A 19890-nucleotide genomic window follows, 5' to 3' on the forward strand; every position below is an offset into this window, starting at 1 on the left:
ATGTCTACATCGGGGACTCTTCACCATCTTCAAGCAACTTAAAGAAGTCCAGATACTTTTATTTTCAAGCTCCTTAGACTACAATGACCTGGATGGCTGAGAACCTTCACAGACATCTACATGTTTAAATGCTTTGAGCTGCTGACATGTGATTGGATAATTAGATGTTTGGATTAACAAGCACTTGAACATGCATACATAAAAAGTGGCTGCTGAAGGTGTGTAGCATGACTTTACTGGAGTATACAGCAGTTGGTTCTATGTTCTCAGATTTTCTTTGTCTCTTTTCTGATAGGAAAGAGACAGTACCAATTCGCTTTTCTCAATTTCAGCCATTTAAAGTTTCAAATAAATTCTTCACTTAAAACACCCAGCACGCCCCTGCGGGCGGTTTATCCTTCAAGCTCGGGTCCTCTACCAGAGGCCTGGGAGCTTGAGGGTCCTGCGCAGTATCTTAGCTGTTCCCAGGACTGCGCTCTTCTGGACAGAGATCTCCGATGTTATTCCCGGGATCTGCTGGAGCCACTCGCCTAGCTTGGGAGTCACCGCACCTAGTGCTCCGATTACCACGGGGACCACCGTTACCTTCACCCTCCACATCCTCTCGAGCTCTTCTCTGAGCCCTTGGTATTTCTCCAGCTTCTCGTGTTCCTTCTTCCTGATATTGCTGTCATTCGGAACCGCTACATCGATCACTACGGCCGTCTTCTTCTGTTTGTCTACCACCACTATGTCCGGTTGGTTAGCCACCACCATTTTGTCCGTCTGTATCTGGAAGTCCCACAGGATCTTAGCTCGGTCATTCTCCACCACCCTTGGGGGCATCTCCCATTTTGACCTCGGAACTTCTAGGTTATACTCGGCACAGATGTTCCTGTACACTATGCCGGCCACTTGGTTATGGCGTTCCATGTATGTCTTGCCTGCTAGCATCTTGCACCCTGCTGTTATGTGCTGGATTGTCTCTGGGGCATCTTTACACAGCCTGCACCTGGGGTCTTGCCTGGTGTGATAGACCCCAGCCTCTATGGATCTTGTACTCAGAGCTTGTTCTTGTGCTGCCATGATTAGTGCCTCTGTGCTGTCTTTCAGTCCAGCTTTGTCCAGCCACTGGTAGGATTTCTGGATATCAGCCACCTCCTCTATCTGCCGGTGGTACATACCGTGCAGGGGCCTGTCCTTCCATGATGGTTCCTCGTCTCCCTCCTCTTTCTTGGGTTTCTGCTGCCTGAGGTATTCACTGAGCACTCGGTCAGTTGGGGCCATCTTCCCAATGTATTCTTGGATGTTCCTTGTCTCATCCTGGACTGTGGTGCTGACACTCACCAGTCCCCGGCCCCCTTCCTTCCGCTTAGCGTACAGCCTCAGGGTGCTGGACTTGGGGTGAAACCCTCCATGCATGGTCAGGAGCTTTCTTGTCTTTATGTCAGTGGCTTCTATCTCCTCCTTTGGCCAGCCTATTACCCCAGCAGGGTACCTGATCACGGGCAGGGCGTATGTGTTGATGGCCCGGATCTTGTTCTTACCATTCAGCTGACTCCTTAGGACTTGCCTGACCCTCTGCAGGTACTTGGTGGTTGCAGCCTTTCTAGCGGCCTCTTCATGGTTCCCATTTGCCTGCGGGATCCCCAGGTACTTGTAACTGTCCTCTATGTCTGCAATGTTGCCTTCTGGTAGTTCAATCCCCTCAGTTCTGACTACCTTCCCTCTCTTTGTTACCATCCGACTACACTTCTCCAGTCCGAACGACATTCCAATGTCATTGCTGTATAGCCTGGTAGTGTGGATCAGTGAATCGATGTCTCGTTCACTCTTGGCATACAGCTTGATGTCATCCGTGTACAGGAGGTGGCTGACAACTGCTCCGTTCCGTAGTCGGTATCCGTAGCCAGTCTTGTTAATGATCTCACTGAGGGGGTTCAGGCCTATGCAGAACAGCAGTGGGGACAGAGCATCTCCTTGGTAGATCCCGCACTTGATGGTAACTTGTGCTATGGGCTTGGAGTTGGCCTCTAGTGTTGTACGCCACATCCCCATTGAGTTCCTGATGAAGGCTCTTAGGGTCCCATTGATCTTGTACAATTCTAGGCATTCCAGTATCCAGCTGTGGGGCATTGAGTCATAGGCCTTCTTGTAATCAATCCAGGCAGTGCACAGGTTGGTCAGTCTGGTCTTGCAGTCTCGGCTGATTGTTCTGTCTACCAGTAGCTGGTGTTTTGCACCTCTGGTATTCTTGCCAATTCCTTTCTGTGTCCCGCTCATGTATTGACCCATGTGCCTGTTCATCTTAGCCGATATGATGCCTGACAGGAGCTTCCATGTAGTACTGAGGCAGGTTATTGGTCGGTAGTTGGAGGGGACCGGTCCCTTCTTGGGGTCCTTGGGGATCAGGACCGTCCGGCCTTCAGTTAGCCATTCCGGGTGTCTCTCGTTAACTAGCAGCTGGTTCATTTGTGCTGCCAGACGCTCGTGGAGTGCAGTCAGCTTCTTCAGCCAGTAGGCGTGAACCATGTCGGGCCCTGGTGCTGTCCAACTCTTCATACTGGAGACCCTTTCTTGGATATCTGCCACTGTGATGGTTACTGGACCCTGTTCAGGGAGGTCGCTGTGGTCTGCCCTCAGATCCACTAGCCACTGAGCATTGCCGTTATGGGTTGCATCCTTCTCCCATATGCTCTTCCAGTATTGCTCCGTCTCCAGCCTTGGTGGTGCTGTTCTCTTATTGTTCCCTTGCCACTGAGAGTACACCTTTGCAGCTGGATAGCGTAGTGGTTAAACTACACGCCTTTGGAACAGAGGATCGCAAGTTCGATTCCTGCCTGGGGCGTCTGTATCCAGTAAGGGTCCTAAGGCTAGACCCCCTACGCTAAGCAAGCCTACCGCAGACATGAGCGAGACAGATAAATATGAAGGCATGCCGGCTTGGACGTCGCCCGGATCAACAAGGTCCGCGTCAGGTGTTGAGGAACCAGGGCACCCTGACGAAAAGTGGGCTACTGGAACAAGAAGGCATCGGTGGGCAAGGGACGAAAACAGGGCGTTGTTGGAATGCTACTACGCAAGTAACCCCGGCGGAAGGGGCTACATGAATAGGATGAGGGACCTATGGATTCTTCGATACCCAACATCCACAATGACGGCGAAACAACTAGTAGCTCAGTGTTCCAACATTCGAAAGAAGGGACTGCTCTCACAGCTAGAGATTGACGAGGTACAACACAAATGCTACGGCAAGGAGGAGTCAGGACGCCAGGTCAGGGGGGAGATATCATCACCCCCACCCGAGATTGGGTACATAGCCCCAAGTGCGATAGGAGAAGGATCGTTGAGTGCGAGAGGAACTGACCTGAAAAATAGGATCATGGCCAAGCTTGAAACCTGGATCCCCCGTAGCCGGTTACCAAGATTACGTGAAGTACCCTCAGAAGGTCTGCTAGATGATGTTAATGCGGCAATACCTACAACCACGATTACCGACACTAACAAGCTGATCTACAATACGGCAGCAGTGATCAGTGAGATGCTTGGCTACAAGTTGAACAGCCACAAGGGGCTATATATATATATATATACACACACACACATATATATATATATATATATATATATATATATATATATATATATACACGCACACACATGTATATATATATACACACACACACACATGTATATACACACACACACACATATATATATATATATATATATATATATATATATATATATGAAATCAATTTTCAGTATTGATTAAAGATATGATATGATGAGATAAGTCCCTCACTTGGGAAGGTTTTACTATTATAATATCAAAATGAATAGAGAAGAAATAAATATATGCAACATAACCTATAGCCTACAACAATATTACTAAACAGCAACAGAAGAAAAATATACATTATACAAAAGAGAGAAAGCATTTGTTTTGTCAACAGGTGGCAGAATTTTATCATAAAAATGACGTATGTGCGAAAAAATATGTACCGAAGAAGAAGATTTCACTTCCGCGTCAATACAGATGTCGGAAGTCAAAGTTAGTATTTTCTGTATGCTTTATACAATAAGAGTATACAGAAATCTCTCAAAACCTTATCAAAATTTCAGATATTCTGTAAATAATGCAAACATTGAAACTTACACACAATAGGTATTTTATTCTATTGAAAGCTCATTTTAGCTTTAAAAACGGGTTCGAGAGAGAGACGTTATGGGCCAATAACGTTTTATTTTGAAAACCCCAATCGGAAGTCCCATCTTGTTGTAAGTTGTATGACTTAACGGTTGAACTAATGTCAGACGTGGAGTTTAGACAGCCAGGCAATGCAGAGCTAATAAAATTTACAAGTCGTAATGACAGATGGTATGGATTACCACTGTGACTCGAGGACTTATAGACTTGTGGATTTTTTTTGACCGTGGAATTACAGAGACGCCTTTTGTTCTGAAATGATGGCTTGATATGTTTCTCGTACCTCGGTGATCACAGTCAGAGCCAATCCGTCGCCCGCCCGCAGGGAAGCGGCGTCACAATAGCTACAAACGTGATTTCGATCTGGCAGAAACCAATTCGCCAAAAAGCCCGAAATAATGTCACCCATACCCGTCCTTCCGCTGGTCATCAACTGCTTCATGTCTGTGCTCGGCTGCTTGGCCACACTGAAACTCATTCCGGCTTTCAAAGATCATTTCATATCAGCCAGATTATACGGAGTGGATCTAAACAAAACATCCAAAAAGGAAGTGTGAGTCGTCTCCCTGTCTGTCCTTTTAGCTACACGGCTTTCAGCTTAAATGACATATTCAGTAAAATATGATAATAAATTGTTTTCCTTTTCGCTCCCCTTTCTTTACAGTCCAGAGTCTCAAGGAGTCATCAGTGGGACTGTCTTCCTCATCATCCTTTTCTGTTTCATCCCAGTGCCTTTCCTCAGCTGCTTTGTTGGAGATCAGTGCATGGGCTTCCCACATGATGAGGTGAGTACACTGATGTGCAATGACCCCGTGTTTCTTTCCAGTCTGAACCTCACGTCTGACCTTTGTGTGCGTTGTTTTTGCCAGTTTGTACAGCTCATCGGTGCACTTCTAGCCATCTGTTGCATGATCTTCCTTGGTTTTGCCGATGATGTGCTCAACCTCCGGTGGAGACACAAGCTCTTGCTTCCCACCATGGCTTCCTTGCCACTGCTCATGGTCTATTTTACCAACTTTGGCAACACTGTCATAGTGGTGCCCAAGCCCTTCAGAGCACTGCTCGGACTGCACTTGGATTTGGGTGAGTTGTGTGGTTGTCCGCTGTTCTTTGTCTGGATTCACTGCTTTGAAGTCTTCCTTTAAATGGTGTTTCGTCATTTCTTCTGCAGGCATCCTGTACTATGTCTACATGGGAATGCTTGCTGTATTCTGCACAAACGCCATCAACATCCTAGCAGGCATCAACGGGATCGAATCAGGCCAAGCTCTGTTTATCTCGGGCTCCATCATCATATTTAACCTTCTGGAGCTCAGCGGTATGCATTTTCGTTTCCCGTCACACGGGTGCAGAAGCTGGACATATTTTGTGTAACATGTGGTTCTTTGCACTTTCTTCTTATTATTAGGAGATTACCGCGATGACCACGTTTTCTCCCTCTACTTCATGATACCGTTCTTCTTCACCACATTAGCGCTTATGTACCACAACTGGTAAGATAAGTCTACCAAACTCGGGAAAGTTAACATATATTTTCTGCAATCAAAAACAAAGAGCTATATGTGCAAGTCCCCCTCTAGCATGGTGATTGTAATCTGTTTTGTCACAGGTACCCTTCATCTGTGTTTGTGGGAGATACTTTCTGCTACTTTGCTGGGATGACCTTTGCTGTAGTCGGCATCCTGGGACACTTCAGCAAAACAATGCTGCTGTTCTTCATTCCTCAAGTGGTTAACTTTGTCTACTCCGTACCACAGCTGTTTCACATAATCCCCTGTCCCAGGCACCGGCTCCCGAGGTGACTGCCTGATTATGAACATCATTTATATACGATTATACCCTGTTGATATGTGTATTGCTCAACTTTTTCTTTCTTCCAATGCTCCTTCTAACTAAAGGTTGAACCCAGAAAATGGCAAGCTGGGGATGAGCTACTCTAAATTCAAAACAAAGGACCTCTCTAAGTTAGGCCACCTCATTTTGACGGTAAAGCTTTTCTTTTGCGTTTTCTCTGTTTGAGTATTCCCATGCTTTAATAGAAATTCTCCTCAACTAAGCTGTAAATCATGTCAGCTGCTGGTCTTGTCCCATCACAACTCAAAGAGGAAAGCACCAAATCCAGACTTTTGATAAGATGAAATGAGGAAATCTTTATGAATATCATTATCTAATTGCTTTGGGCAATGAAGCTGATTGTTTCTGCTCCAATTGCCTCGCGCTGTCAGCGTCCGTTATTAAAACCCAGACGCATTATTTGGTTGTGACGCAGAACACATTTTCTCATACACTGTATGACAGAGTCCCGTAAAATACTCACTGCACTGACTGCTTCCATTAAAAAAAAATAACAGGGTAAATAGCAGCCAGGTGCTGCTGATCAAATGCGCTTGATTAATTGTTCATCATCAAGTGTGAGCGCCTCTATAAAAACAGACGTGTTGGCAGTTTGCTGGTGTGAAGCATTCAGATGCTTGTTAACAAAACGCCAATGAGAGAAAGATATAAGCATTAATGGCAGAGAAGCAATTGTTGCTGCCCATCAGTCTGAGATGGGCTATAAAGTAATTTCCAAACAATTGAAGTCCATCATTCTACAGTTAGTCTTCTCACGCGTTCCAACAGATTCAATCCGTGATCACATAATACAGTTTTCAGAGAAATAATAATAAAAAAAACCCAGCGATATGGCCAAATATGGCTGTGCATGATATCCCTCCAAGTGTCACGCACGGTAACGGTGAAATCATTCAGTCAGCCATGAATGCCTCTGTATACCAAAGTGTACTAGAGCCAAATGTGAGGCCACATTTAGCTGTCTGTTCTGTTGCATGACCCAAATGATCCCAAGAACAGCAGCAAATCTAACCTAGAAAAAAAAAGATAAAGCAACAAGCAATAAGAGTGGGCCAGAATTCTTCTACATTAATGTGACTGACTGATAAAGCCATACAGAAAACAATTAAAAGTAGTTCTACGATGTAATGAATCACAGGGAGTATCTAGTTTTTCACAGCACTGCATACAGGTTGTACCGCACATCGCAGCACACCTAGATTTGGCACATAATAATTATGCCCATGGGACAGGTTACATGCAACATAAAAAAATGACAATGAACCATATGTATCAACCTGAAAATCAGATGAATTAATCCAATACATTAATTTGCTTAATTAAAAAAATTGGAGAAGTTGATAATAACTCACAAGTTTGGATATCATGTATGAACGCGCACACACACACACAGCTGAGGCAGACCACTAGCATGCGTCGGGCTGTGTTTACTGGCTGATAACAATAAAACCTTTAATCCTCAACAGGTGGCAGAGTTATTAAAGCTGCTCGAGGTGCGCAGAGGCCATGAGGGGGATGGTGATTTTATTGAGTGCAACAACATGACCTTAATAAACCTGGTGCTGAAAGTACTCGGACCCGTCCACGAGAGAACTCTCACAGTCATCATGCTCGTCATACAGGTATAACAGAGCACCTGCAGTATCCACATATGCCTGAATATTGTCAGCCATAAAATGTTTGACTCGCCTCTCATTTCTGCGTCTCACTCAGGTGATGGGCAGCGCAGTGGCTTTTGGGATCCGTTATCATCTCGTCCGTCTCTTCTATGACGTCTAGATTACCGGGACTGAGGACGGAGTGCTGACTGAGGAAAATATGATACTGCTGTGGAACTATTTTACAGGCTCACTGTTCATTTGCCTTTTAATAGTTTCCACTACCTCACTGACATTTTTCATATTCAGACTCTTTCTGCAGTAAAGACCCAGAGCAAGGATTAAAGCTTTATTTAACTTCACCACAACATTTTCATATATATGTACAAGCAGAACGGCTAATGATTTGATGCCAACAGTAGCGCTCTCCTGGGATTCAGTCATTACAGTCAGGGAAATGTAACTGGGTCTTAATCACCCCACGTGTTCAACCTGAAAGTATATTTTTATACTTGGTTTTTAAAAAGAAAGTCTGTCAAGTTTTGATCTTCGGTGTAGCAGACATCGCTGACTTGCAAATGTAGAAATCCTCTAAAAACTGGTCAAATATTCACATGTTCACATACTGCTTTAACCTGCTGTTGAGAGAAAATGTGCCTACTTACACTTTAATGCAGTTATGGTAGGAATTGTGTGTGTGTGTGTGTGTGTGTGTGTGTGTGTGTGTGTGTGTGTGTGTGTGTGTGTGTGTGTGTGTGTGTGTGTGTGTGTGTGTGTGTGTGTGTGTGTGTGTGTGTGTGTGTGTGTGTGTGTGTGTGTGTGTGTGTGTGTGTGTGTGTGTGTGTGTGTGTGTGTGTGTGTGTGGTGTGTGTGTGTGTGTGTGTGTGTGTGACTGATCGTCTTTGCTTTTCTTTCATCAAATATATAGCCGTGTTGTTTAGGACTGAGCATCATCCCAACGGTTTCAGAAAGAGCATCAACGTGAAGTCAACTGGCACTGGACTTTTTTATTTAGGAATGTAATTACAAGTGCAAAACTGTTTACTGAGATTGAAGGCACAGATTATCAAATAAAAACGGGAAAAATGATGATGTAAGATTGTGTTGTATTAATACTTGGGAGAAAGTGTGCTAAATTATAGTGCTTAAAGTGTTTCCGTTATAGTTCAGAAATGGGACCAAGTCACAGTTTGTGTGGTTTTACCTCTCTCATGCTGAATTGTAACACAAGCAATCAATATACAATTGAAGTGCAGACATTTTACCAAAAATTTAGCATTACCTGTTTATCCATTGTATACAAATAGCTGAAAGGGAGGACATGCAGAGGGTTGGTGAGACAGAAGAGAGTGTTAGGGTTAGATTGAGGCAGGTGATCCGCTGTGGCGACGCCTAACGGGAACAGGTTGTGGGTTGTTTGACATGGAAGACCCAAAGAGTCACTCACCTCAAAACAGAACATTTTGTGCTTTATTAATGAATTGTGCAATGAAATGTGCGCTAGTAAAATCTTTTACCAAATACTTTTTCATAATCTTTAATTAGACATCACTAAACTTATGATTAAAGCACAAAATACTTTGATTTTGATGTGTGGAATTCTTCTGGTCTTCCATAATTGTAAGCGTGTAGTAAGGTGATATTTTTGCCTTTAAAATGTACACAGTGTCCACTAGTATAAAATAAAATTATAGGAGCATAAATGCCCTAAATTTATACTTAAGTAAAATATTTGAATAAATGTCAATAAAAATGAAGATTTATTGTAAATATCTTCCAATTGTTAACTGTAAATACAAAAAGGAATTTTTTTTTGCGTAGGAAAATTTAACTAAACTTTGTTTCAAGGGGAACGTCGGTGTTGTTGCACAGCCCGCGTTTGTGGACGGAAGAAGAACAGGTCCGATGAATACGAGCTCTCTTTTAACGCTGTCGTGAAGCTTATAACAATTTATGCTTTTAGCTTATTAAACAATTCTCTGCTGGTGTTTCAGCAACACTGTGGAGACTGTTTAATGTAAGCTAGCAGCTTAGTTGCTGGGCGGTCAGGTGATGGTCAAACAGCGTTTGCGACTTCGGTCCTGGAGCGAAACGTCTGACATTTAGTCCAGTTGTGACTCGGAGAGATGCCTCCTAACAAGCGAATGCAGAAGAAAGCACTCAAGCTGGAGTGTGAGTGGGGTTCATGCCAGGAATCATTTAATCGGATGGAAAACTTTTGCAAGCATGTGGAGGGTCATCTAAGTGCTTTGGAAGAGGAGGAGGAGGAAGAAGAAACAGAGGGTGAGGTGAAACGCAGCTTCGTGTACGTGTGGCACCTCCATAGCTGAGGTGTTTGTTTTGGAGATGTAGCGTGAGGAGCTGGACAGGAACGTGTTTTAATGATTTGGTTCAATAGGCCTTAACCAGTGTGGCCTCACTTACTGCACGCCTAGACCACCACTAGAAATGACGAGAGTTTTTATCCATCAGCTACTTATTCATAACATTTGGCCACTAGATATTGAATTGGATTAATTTACTTAACTTTGCTGGCATCCAAAGTCCTGATGATAAACAAGGCATTCAGATAGATAAGTCATACTGATCCTTTGCCCAAAGTGATGATTCCTCCTAATCTAGTCTCTTTTACTTTTTGTGAAAAGGGGAGAGAAGCTGTCTGTGGAGAGACTGTGGTTTTTGCTCCGTGGAGGGATCTGAAGAGTTGCGGCGACACGTGTTCTTTCACTGTTATCACACTAAACTAAAGCAGCTGGGTCAGCAGGTTCTCAGTGCCCATCCAAAAATCGGCAACTGCTCCATCGCCTACCACAATCGCAACATCATCCCTGAAATCCCAGATAATTTTGTCTGCCTTTGGGAGGAATGTGAAGTAAGTTTGCTGTATCTGCTGCTGGTGAAAGACGAGAGTAGCAGATACATTGAGCATTGATGGAGCTTTCCCAAATCTTATGCTGCCAGTTCTATAGACACTAATGCTACTTCGTAACGTGAGAGGTCTAGGGTTTTGAACCGAAGCCTGAAAACAAGCTGGCTAGTCTCTCCACTGTTCACTCCAGAGAACATGACATCCATGTTTTCCAAAAAGAATTGCAAATGTTAATTCGTCTGACATCAGAAAAGGTCTCTGCTTTGCTTCACTCTATTATAAATGAGGTTTGGCCCAGAGAAGACAGCAGTGTTTTGGATTATGTTCATAAATGGCTTTTTCTTTGCATGACAAAGCTTTAACCTGCTTTTGTGGATGGCACTGTGAACTGTGTTCAGATCTCTGTTAGTGTTCCTGAACCCAGTATTTCTGAGTTTTTAAATGATCTGTGTAGTAGAGTTAAACTAATAATACATGTGGCTCTGTAACTCTCTTAATGCACATGTGTTAAAGCAACCACCGTATGAAAACCCTGAGTGGTTTTATCGCCATGTGGAAATGCACAGCCTGTGCATAGAGATACCTACAGGAGACTGTGAAATCCCGATCCGCTGTGGATGGAAAGGTACGCTTACAGTGTTTGTTGTTTTTTTTCAACTGTAAATGTTAAGTGAAGATTGTACAGCTGTACATTTTCAGTGTCGAGCTGAGGATTTCAGACTTTTGAATCCAGGTTTTGTGCCTGTCATTTTCAGACTGTGAAGCGACTGCTAAAGGCCGTCCTAAGCTGCGAGAGCACCTGCGCAGCCACACTCAGGAAAAGGTGGTGGCATGTCCCGGCTGTGGGGGGATGTATGCCAACAATACAAAGCTGTTTGACCACATCATACGACAGAGCGCCATGGAAGGTAGATTCTGTCAGATTTATGAAATTAAGCTTAGTAATGTTAAAAAAAACCTTTAATAATCGAACAATCTGTGTCGTGTCACATAGGTCAGAGGTTCCAGTGCTCACACTGCTCCAAACGTTTTGCAACAGAAAGACTTCTGAGGGACCACATGAGGACCCACGGTCAGTTATGCTTCATTGTGCTTTTTTTTTTTTTTTTTTTTTTACACATGAGCTTATGCCATGATGAGGTGTCCATCCATACACAATTCACAAAAAATGATACTCCTGGAGTATGAAGCAAATCTGTTCCATACTCTTGGAGGTGAAGCTTTCACACATTGTTCATCTACCAGGTCTTCACTCAGATTGTGTTTAAGACTAAGACTTTATTTCTGCATGTCACACATTACAATAACCCGGGAATTGTGATGGACTGTGAGCCAGATGAGTTAATCAGCATCTTTCTGGATCTTTTCTGCTTCATAGTGAGAGCATCCAGTTTTAAAATGAAGCATTTCACAACTATTTCTTGGCTTGACGCAACCAAAAATAAAAATAGTCCTTCACAGTGTCTATTTTTGATCTGCTGAGCATGTGATGCACTTTGTTGTGAGTGAGTGAAGAAATCCTGTTGCCAACAAACAACTCTGTAGTCTTAATATAGACAAATTTAATTTCCCCACTGCTTTATTGGGACAGTGAGCCACTACAAATGCCCATTATGTGACATGACGTGCCCGTCGCCCTCTTCACTGCGCAACCATATCAAGTTCCGCCACAGCAACGAGAAGCCATACAGCTGTGACTACTGCGAGTACAGGTACCCAAACCCCTGAAACTTCACCAATTTAAGTCAGGATTAAGTTATTAAACAGACAATGACATTTGCTCCCACCGTTTTTAAAAAAAACCAAAAAACCTCACAGCTGTAAGAATCTGGTCGACTTGCGCAAACATCTGGACACCCACAGCAGCGAGTCAGCCTTCCACTGTGACGTCCCTGGCTGTGGCTTTACATCTCGAGCCGCTTGCACCATGAAGATTCACCACAAAAGAGAGCACGAGGTGATGTTTGAAGTGTTTGTTTAAACTTGCGTTCAAGTAGGGATTTTTGATGTTTTCATTGATGATTGTGTTTTATTTCCATAACCAGGGGAGTTTTGTAGCTCGCTACAAGTGCCATGTGTGCGGCCAGTGTTTCACCAGGGGCAACAACCTAACTGTCCATCTGCACAAAAAGCACCAATTTAAGTGGCCGTCTGGACACCCCAGGTTCAGGTGAGTGTTGCAGTGAAGCAGCTGCAGTAATAGCTATTGCAACGCTTGAAGTCTTTATTCGCTCTTGACAGATACAAGGAGCACGAGGATGGTTTCTTGCGTCTGCAGCTGATTCGCTACGAGAGCGTGGAGCTGACCGAGCAGTTGATGCGAGAAAGACAAAACAGGCAAGCGGAGGAGGACGGCGGCAGCGAGCCGACGGAAGGTCAGGAGCTGCAGGAAGGAGCAGCTCCTGCAGAGGTGCAGGTGGAATTGAAAGGGGTGCTGCTGGAAGAGCAGAGGATCGACGAGCCAGGCTCGACAGTTGGCGCTGAGGAAGGCGGACAGGAAGAGGGCATGCTGTATGTCCTCACTGGAGGACTGTCACAGGCAGGAGAAGAGTCTGTAATGCTGCAGCTCCAGGATGCTGCTCAGCAACAGGAGATGGAGGTGCTTTGACTTGATGCACATCCTGAGCAGGCACAAAGTACACAGTCACACTCTTCTTGGAATTCATGAACTTCTACAAAAACCTGGCTTGGATTTGAACAGAAAGCGAACTGCTTTACTTAAATTATAACATCTGAATTAAGGAACACGTACTGTTATGATTCATGTTGAATGTAAGCCTATATTAGGCAAGTAAACTGTTTTTTATGTGTTTATTTGCTAATGTGTAGCACCTTAATTTTAAACTGTTTTCAGTTAGATGTTCGTGTCTCGTGCTGTAAAATCTGTCGAGACAGTTGAAGGCTAATGTTGCACTGCCTGCTGGGTTCTCAATCAATCAAATTCAGAGATACATCAGCTGAAACCTTTAAAGGTTAAGAACATGAGTCATGGGACGTCGTGTTGTCATTAATATTCAACAGAATCTGGATTAAAGCTAAGAGGGCTCACCTTATCATCTCGCAGAGTGTGTACCTTTCCCAGTTAAACTTGAATAAACACGTGAAACCTTTTTGTCTATTTTTTTTATGTTTTGTAATATTTTTTTAAGAGTGAACTTTTTTTCTTTATGTATTACATACATTCATCATCTGTTTTAGCTCCACCTGCTAAATCTAACTGCACTCCTGCAGCTCTGTTACTGATATACACGGCTGTATAATTGACATCTCAATCGTCTAAAATGTCTTGACTGAACTCAACTGAGCTGTAAATCTAAACGTTGTCTCTGTAGTATTGTTAACGTCCACATTCACCACCCACATCGTTAGTTACACCTTGTTGGTACCAGTTTGGACCCCCTTCTGCCTGCACAGCTGCCTTAATTATTTGTCGCTTAGATTCCACAAGGTGCTCGAAACATCTCTCTGAGAGTTTGACATGATAGCATCACACAGTCATCGCACATCGGTGATGTGAATCTCCCGTCCTGCAACATCTCAAAAGAGTTCTATTGGATTGAGATCTGGTGACTTAAGGGCATGTTCAAGAAACCAGTTTGAGATGACTTAAGCTTTGTGACATGATGCGTTACAATGGAAATCCAGGCTCATCAGACCAGGCGTTGCCTTTTCAATCTTTTGTTATTCAATTTTGGTGAGCCTGTGAAATTTTAGCTTGCTTTTCTTGTTCTTAGGAGACAGGAGTGGCGCTCAGAGTGTGGTCTTCTGCTGCTGCAGCCCATCTGCTTCATGGATGGTCAAGTTGTACATTCAGAGATACTCTTTTGCATACCTTGGTTATAATAAAGTTACATTTTCAGCCAGAGAAATACTGTTCTCTGGATATTTTCTCTTTCAAACCATTTTCTGTAAACTCTAAAAAGGGTTGAACTCACACCAGCCCGTCTGGCACCAACAACCATGCTATGTTCAAAGTCGCTTAAATCATCTTTCTTTTCTTTGTTTGAACTTCAGCAGGTTGTTTTCAAGCAACAAGGCCAACATTAGGTTTGTTTTCTGCTTTTCTCATACAAGAAAGACAAAAAACCCCAGAAAACCATTACAATTTTTCATGCTGACCAAAACAAAGTTCTATATTTCTCTCAATATATTCTATATAATTATATATATTTCATATATTTTAGTTAATCCATCTAATGTGAATGATGTGCATTGGATAAAGCGTCTGTGTTTAAGGTACAAGTACCTCTGTTATCCATCACTCGTCTCATCAATTTGGAGACGGTCGTTCTTTCATCCCTCTTCTGCTTTAAACCTATAAAAACCTTTGATCAGGTCAGGTGTCAAAATCGTGACACAGCTTTGCCCAAGTGGAGTCCCAGGATGATAAACAGTGCACAGCATTAGCTGTTTGTAGAAGATTAGGCAGCACACAGAGCTTAGTTGAAGCGTTACTTAAACTCTCTCTCGCTGCTTCCTCTTCCTCCAGTGAGTGAACTCGGTTCTCCTGGGACTGATTCTAATGGCTTCATAGTTTAGTGATGGCGTAGTATAATGCTTCTAGTTGGTTCCTGGGTGCACCTAAAACATTTTTTTTAGAAAAACTACTTCATCAGGAGATGGGAACTGTGAGATTTTACATACTGCTGCTCCTGTTGTTGTTTGGGTCCATCCACAGAGGGACATCTCAGTTTCCTGAGTGGAATGGAGAGCTGGAAGGTAGTGGTAAGATCTCCTTTTCTGACACTGTAATGCTATTCTTCACTAACTTTCTGGTTACTAAGTCATGGCATACATGAATGTTTGTCCAATCCTTGCGTATTAAGAAGCCAATGATTTAGTATTTTTCTTCTTCAGGTGAGATCGAATCGATTTCCCAGCCGAATTTCATAGATGACACATACTGGTCTGGGTCAGCCCCGCTTTGTTTAGGAGGTTGTAAAGCGCGGCACCGGGAGCTGAGGAGAGATCGCTGTGGAGACTCTAGCTGCTGCTGGCTCGGCTACAAATCCTTGTGCAGAGGTAAGACACAGAATCAGAGCGAAGAAACAAAAGGTCACTTGTTAAAAATACCTTCGTCTTGTGCTTTGTATTTCCTGCATTTCCTTTTCTCTGTGTGTCAGTGAACTGTGGAAGGCCAGATGTGGACTACAATGGAGCAGTGTATGGTAATGACTGGTGGGTGGGATCTGTGGTGAGGTACACCTGCCGCTCAGGATTCAGGCTTATTGGAAACTCTACCAGATCATGTCAGCCTAATGGCCTCTGGACTCCAAAACCTATCTGCCTACGTGAGTCCACACAAACCGCAACAAAACAACAACAACAACAATAGGTTTTCTGACCCAGTATCAACATTTACGCTCTTTGACCTGCCTTTTAGGAATGTGTAAGCAGGGGCAGATTGAAATCAGCGAGCGTGAACTGAGTGGGACATGCAACTCCACCTGCGTGGGTAAGAGCTACTTCGGCCCACCCAAACGAGGCTGCTCTCAGATAGACAACTGCAGGAAGAAGGAGACCGGCTGGAAACGGTTCTTTGCACAATGTGTCCCTTGCATTTGTGACTGCGCTTTCTCGTGTGGTGAGTTGCTTCCACCTCCACATTGTCAGGACAAATGCAAAGCAGAATGAGCATGCTGCGGTGCTGTCTGTGTACAAATACATTTGAATATTGCTCTACACATGAATTTGCTATCCTTCTTTCAGGAATGATATCTGCTTTGTTTTTTTTGTTTTGTTTTTTTCAAGTGTCTGCAGGCTAAAACACAGAGATGCTTACAGTGTAACAAGGCTGCAGACAAAGAGGAGACACAGACCGGCTGTAGACCAAAGAGTCACGCTGCATTTCTGCTGCTTCATCCAATTTTAAGAACAAATCTGGGTGTTTAAGGACAATAATTTAATCTCTCCGGCACACACTCCAAGCCTGCCTGCCTGCTTTCTGTATGTAAAGGATTACATGGCAAGAACAAATCCTTCTGGCACGCCAGTGTTAAGTCACTCTTTAGGATGCAAAGCGGCGAGAGGGTCAGAAAACAAAAGGGAGGACAAATTTAGTGAAAGGCACCTGAGAGGTTTAGATTAGATTCAAGTTCAGCAATTATTTGAAATAGAAAGCGACTTTGGCTGATTTTTTGGGCTTTTCAACATTATTTCCTGTCTAGATATATATATATCTCAATCTCATACTATATTTAGCTTGGATGTCTGCAAACACATGCACATGTTTACTTTCCTCAGATAAGGATGGGAATCAGAGAAACAAGGAAAGAGGGAAGTGAAGCCAAAGAGATTGGCATCTTGCGTCTCCTCTCAGCCCATCTGTCGTGGAAGGAGCTGAGACCTTAATCTTGTTATAAGATGTTTGTTCAGGGGTCAGAGTTAACAGAGAGAGTGGTGTAGAACTGTTAACAGCATTTATACTTTAGGTGTCATGCTGTGTGTACTTTTATTTTCAAGTTATTTATTGAGAAATGTATATCACAAGCCAATTGTATGAATGTGAAATGAATTAAAAACTACTCATGTCTTTGAAATCAAAGGTTTAACATTTAAAGCGATGATTTCTGAGCCATGCAGACCTGAAGCAGAGCTTTACAGATGGCACTAATATTATTCTGATTGGATTATATTATCAGTCATCCCCCGTGTCCATCATCCCATCGCTCCTCACAAAACAACTACTGAGCATTAGGCTTCCAGGCAGGCCTGTGACACTTGATATAGTTCCAAATTAAAAAATGGTAAGAAGTAGTGTGGAGAAAGCAAGTCACTAATCAAAGATTTTCAAAAGATATATGACAAAATATTTAATAAGTTTTGACCTCTGCTCCCATTTAATGGCTTATATGTTTTATATATTTTAAAATCACATTAAAAGACTTCAGAATTTTTTTTCCTCTGTCTTTTTTTTACTCAACTAAAATCGATTTCATTTTGAAACCGAAAAACAGACTCAAAATGTGGGGTTTTTTTTTCCTTTCACTGCCTTTAATAAGCGACATTACAGGTTAAACCACTAGATGTCGCTGTTTTGTCACAAAGTGCATCACAAGTGTGAGATTTAGGACTGATTCCCTTCCACTTGTGATCCTGAGGAGTTACTGCTCAGCATGCATCACTGTTGAGGACTCCAGGTGGTGTACCTCAAGACGATGTGCTCATCCGCTTTGGGCATGTAGCAGCCGATCCCTGTACGACGTTTAGATGACAAACACTGATATTTACACACATACAGCCTGACAGAGCATTATAACAGAAACAACAGCAATAGAAATAACAATGGGGCGTAGCATCCTTTCTCTAAAAGACAAAAAAACATGCTTTAATAGATAAATCACTATTAATGTGTAGTATCACCACCTTCTCCTTCTATAAAAGATAAACACGCACAAATGTTGTCAGAGCAGATAATTTTTCAATAGCTGTAGGAGGCAGTAATTGAAAAAGACAACCCAATCTCCTGTCTCATTATGGCTCATTAAGTCGTCCTCAGATATGCTGAGGTGAAGCTCTGGGGATGACACTCACCTACATCCAGTCTGTCGAATTCTCCAGAGCTTTCAGACAGGATCTCCCAGTATGTCTTCTCATCCTTATTTCCAGCCACTCCATTCACACTCTCCAAGAACAGGCCAAAGTTTGGGTCCTCCTTCACTGTGAACCTGGCAACACAAACAGTCAGGGCTTTAAGAGCAGAAATGGGTCACCCTCAGCTTAAATATGTAAGAGAATCAGCCGGGGCTCCTTTTTAGCAATAAAGCATGCTAGACAGTTATATTAAAGGGGATGTCATGGGTGGACTTACTTAAAGTCGTGCTGTGCATCGTGCAGTCTCCTCAGAGCTCCCAGCAGCACACCTCCCTTTACTACACTGCTGGAGTAGGACTTGAGAGGCTCGTTAGACTGCTCGTTCTCCACAGACAGTTTGATAGAGAGGGATCCTGATTGTGCACGCAAAGCAATTCACATGTGATACAATTTATGATGCACGTCTACAAAAGATCAAAGCTTCTGTAAAATTTACCTTCATCTGTGTCTGTAAGAGCGCCACGTGTCAGCAGGAGGAAAAAGCCCACAGAGAGCAGAGCTGATGTCCTTAGTGCCATGTCGAGCGATCTTCTATCTCAGATGTGTGTCTAACACCACATCACCTCACTACTTATAGCATGCCTAACCCACATTTGTAAGCAAACTCCAGTCCCAGAAAGTCACGAGGCACTCTCACATACCTTTGTTGAGGTTAAACATTCACATTCACATCCTGAAACTTAAAACTAACACAGAAGTGCTTTTATGTGACAATCAATGATGGTTAATGTGTGCTTTATAAATACAGAAACACTGTTATCTCGGAGGTTACACTAGATGATTCATGATCTGTCCTGTGGCTGTGGGTTTTTCTTTCAGATGGGTGGGAGAATATCTCTTTCCCTAAAGACAAATATTATGTTACGCAAACAAATTTTTCTTTCTTTTTTCTTTTTTTTAATCTTGACAGTAGAATAATAAATGTAAGTGAACTAAATGTGACCCAAGTCTTATCAGACGAACCTGGTTATGGGGGCACAAAACATCAATATAGAACTAAAAACGGCAGGTTCACCTTTATTTTGTGAACTGACTTATCCCCCATCACACCAAGGATGATCTACAGAGAATTCAATTAAAAGAACCAAAGTTTAAACCTGCTGATTTAGGTCTAAACCTTACCGTCTGAAAAAAACAATATGGTCCCTCCTCTTAGCAAAATGAGTCTGGCTGAGAAAGAGAGTAATAGGCTGGTTTGCTGAAATTGCTCGTCTGGCCACCAGAGAGTGAGAGCTCGTTTTAAGTTAGTCTGATTAAGAGGCAGGTGCGATTGGCTAAAAATGGTTTTGATTTCCTCTCAGGGGTGATGTAAGGCATGTAGGGCCCGCTTGAACGCGAGTAACCCCGTCTGTTTTACCGAAAATAACCCGGGCACTGCAGCATCAGCACCAGGCAGCTGCGCAGGTGCGGCCTTTAAAGAGACAGAGGGGCCTCATGTTTACAGCGATGGAGCCAGACTTTATCATATGTATCAGCATTGGATGTATACACTTAGCACATCTATGCATATACAGGCTGTATATTGTACGTTACCCCAGCAAGAGACAGCCCCAAATAACCACAGAGCAGAAATCAGCACAAAAACATGTTTAAATTGCGGTCACAGAGGCCAATTTAATCAAGAAGGCTCTAGCAGTCACAGCGATATGAATATATTCAATTAACTGTTTATGAGTTCCCAGTTTAAGTTCAGTGTCCCAGCTTTAAATCCCCCCCGTATTCTTAAAATGTTTCGGAAATGTGCTTATTATCGATCAGCCCTGCTGTCGATTATTGTTCACAGGTTT

General features: G+C 43.1%; 4 protein-coding genes across 7 annotated transcripts; 3 read left to right on the forward strand and 1 right to left on the reverse strand.

Annotated features, from left to right (window-relative positions):
• Positions 1-4255: 4255 nt before the first annotated feature.
• On the forward strand, positions 4256-8003 carry dpagt1 (dolichyl-phosphate (UDP-N-acetylglucosamine) N-acetylglucosaminephosphotransferase 1 (GlcNAc-1-P transferase)). Its single transcript, XM_026181648.2, has 9 exons — positions 4256-4742; positions 4854-4974; positions 5059-5272; positions 5361-5507; positions 5598-5682; positions 5799-5987; positions 6088-6175; positions 7510-7665; positions 7757-8003. The coding sequence occupies exons 1-9, from the start codon at positions 4588-4590 to the stop codon at positions 7820-7822; spliced, it is 1221 nt and encodes a 406-aa protein (XP_026037433.1). The 5' UTR covers positions 4256-4587; the 3' UTR covers positions 7823-8003.
• Positions 8004-9490: 1487 nt separating this feature from the next.
• hinfp (histone H4 transcription factor) lies at positions 9491-13620 on the forward strand. Its single transcript, XM_026182350.2, has 9 exons — positions 9491-9924; positions 10287-10513; positions 11024-11135; positions 11266-11418; positions 11505-11582; positions 12102-12222; positions 12329-12467; positions 12556-12680; positions 12752-13620. Exons 1-9 carry the CDS (start codon positions 9768-9770, stop codon positions 13116-13118), a joined length of 1479 nt encoding a protein of 492 aa, XP_026038135.2. The 5' UTR covers positions 9491-9767; the 3' UTR covers positions 13119-13620.
• Positions 13621-14685: 1065 nt separating this feature from the next.
• Positions 14686-17407, forward strand: LOC113030693 (inactive serine protease PAMR1). 3 transcript variants are annotated; one of them, XM_026182354.2, is made up of 5 exons: positions 14829-15235; positions 15368-15532; positions 15634-15801; positions 15894-16094; positions 16262-17407. In XM_026182354.2, exons 1-5 carry the CDS (start codon positions 15130-15132, stop codon positions 16273-16275), a joined length of 654 nt encoding a protein of 217 aa, XP_026038139.1. In that variant the 5' UTR covers positions 14829-15129; the 3' UTR covers positions 16276-17407. The 3 variants fall into 3 exon arrangements, with proteins under 3 accessions (XP_026038138.1, XP_026038136.1, XP_026038139.1); XM_026182353.2 differs by having other exon boundaries at positions 14686-15229; positions 15894-17407; XM_026182351.2 differs by having other exon boundaries at positions 14691-15235; positions 15894-17407.
• Positions 17408-17481: 74 nt separating this feature from the next.
• On the reverse strand, positions 17482-19471 carry LOC145431544 (cobalamin binding intrinsic factor-like). Of its 2 annotated transcripts, none has more exons than XM_080307503.1 (4): positions 18540-19471; positions 18321-18456; positions 18048-18177; positions 17482-17704 (listed from the first exon to the last, which is right to left on the reverse strand). In XM_080307503.1, exons 1-4 carry the CDS (start codon positions 18619-18621, stop codon positions 17660-17662), a joined length of 393 nt encoding a protein of 130 aa, XP_080163629.1. In that variant the 5' UTR covers positions 18622-19471; the 3' UTR covers positions 17482-17659. The 2 variants fall into 2 exon arrangements, with proteins under 2 accessions (XP_080163629.1, XP_080163628.1); XM_080307502.1 differs by having other exon boundaries at positions 18044-18177.
• Between the last annotated feature and the right edge of the window lie 419 nt (positions 19472-19890).

Source organism: Astatotilapia calliptera, chromosome 10 (assembly GCF_964374335.1).
Source record: "Astatotilapia calliptera chromosome 10, fAstCal68.1, whole genome shotgun sequence".
Classification (NCBI taxonomy): Eukaryota; Metazoa; Chordata; class Actinopteri; order Cichliformes; family Cichlidae; genus Astatotilapia; species Astatotilapia calliptera.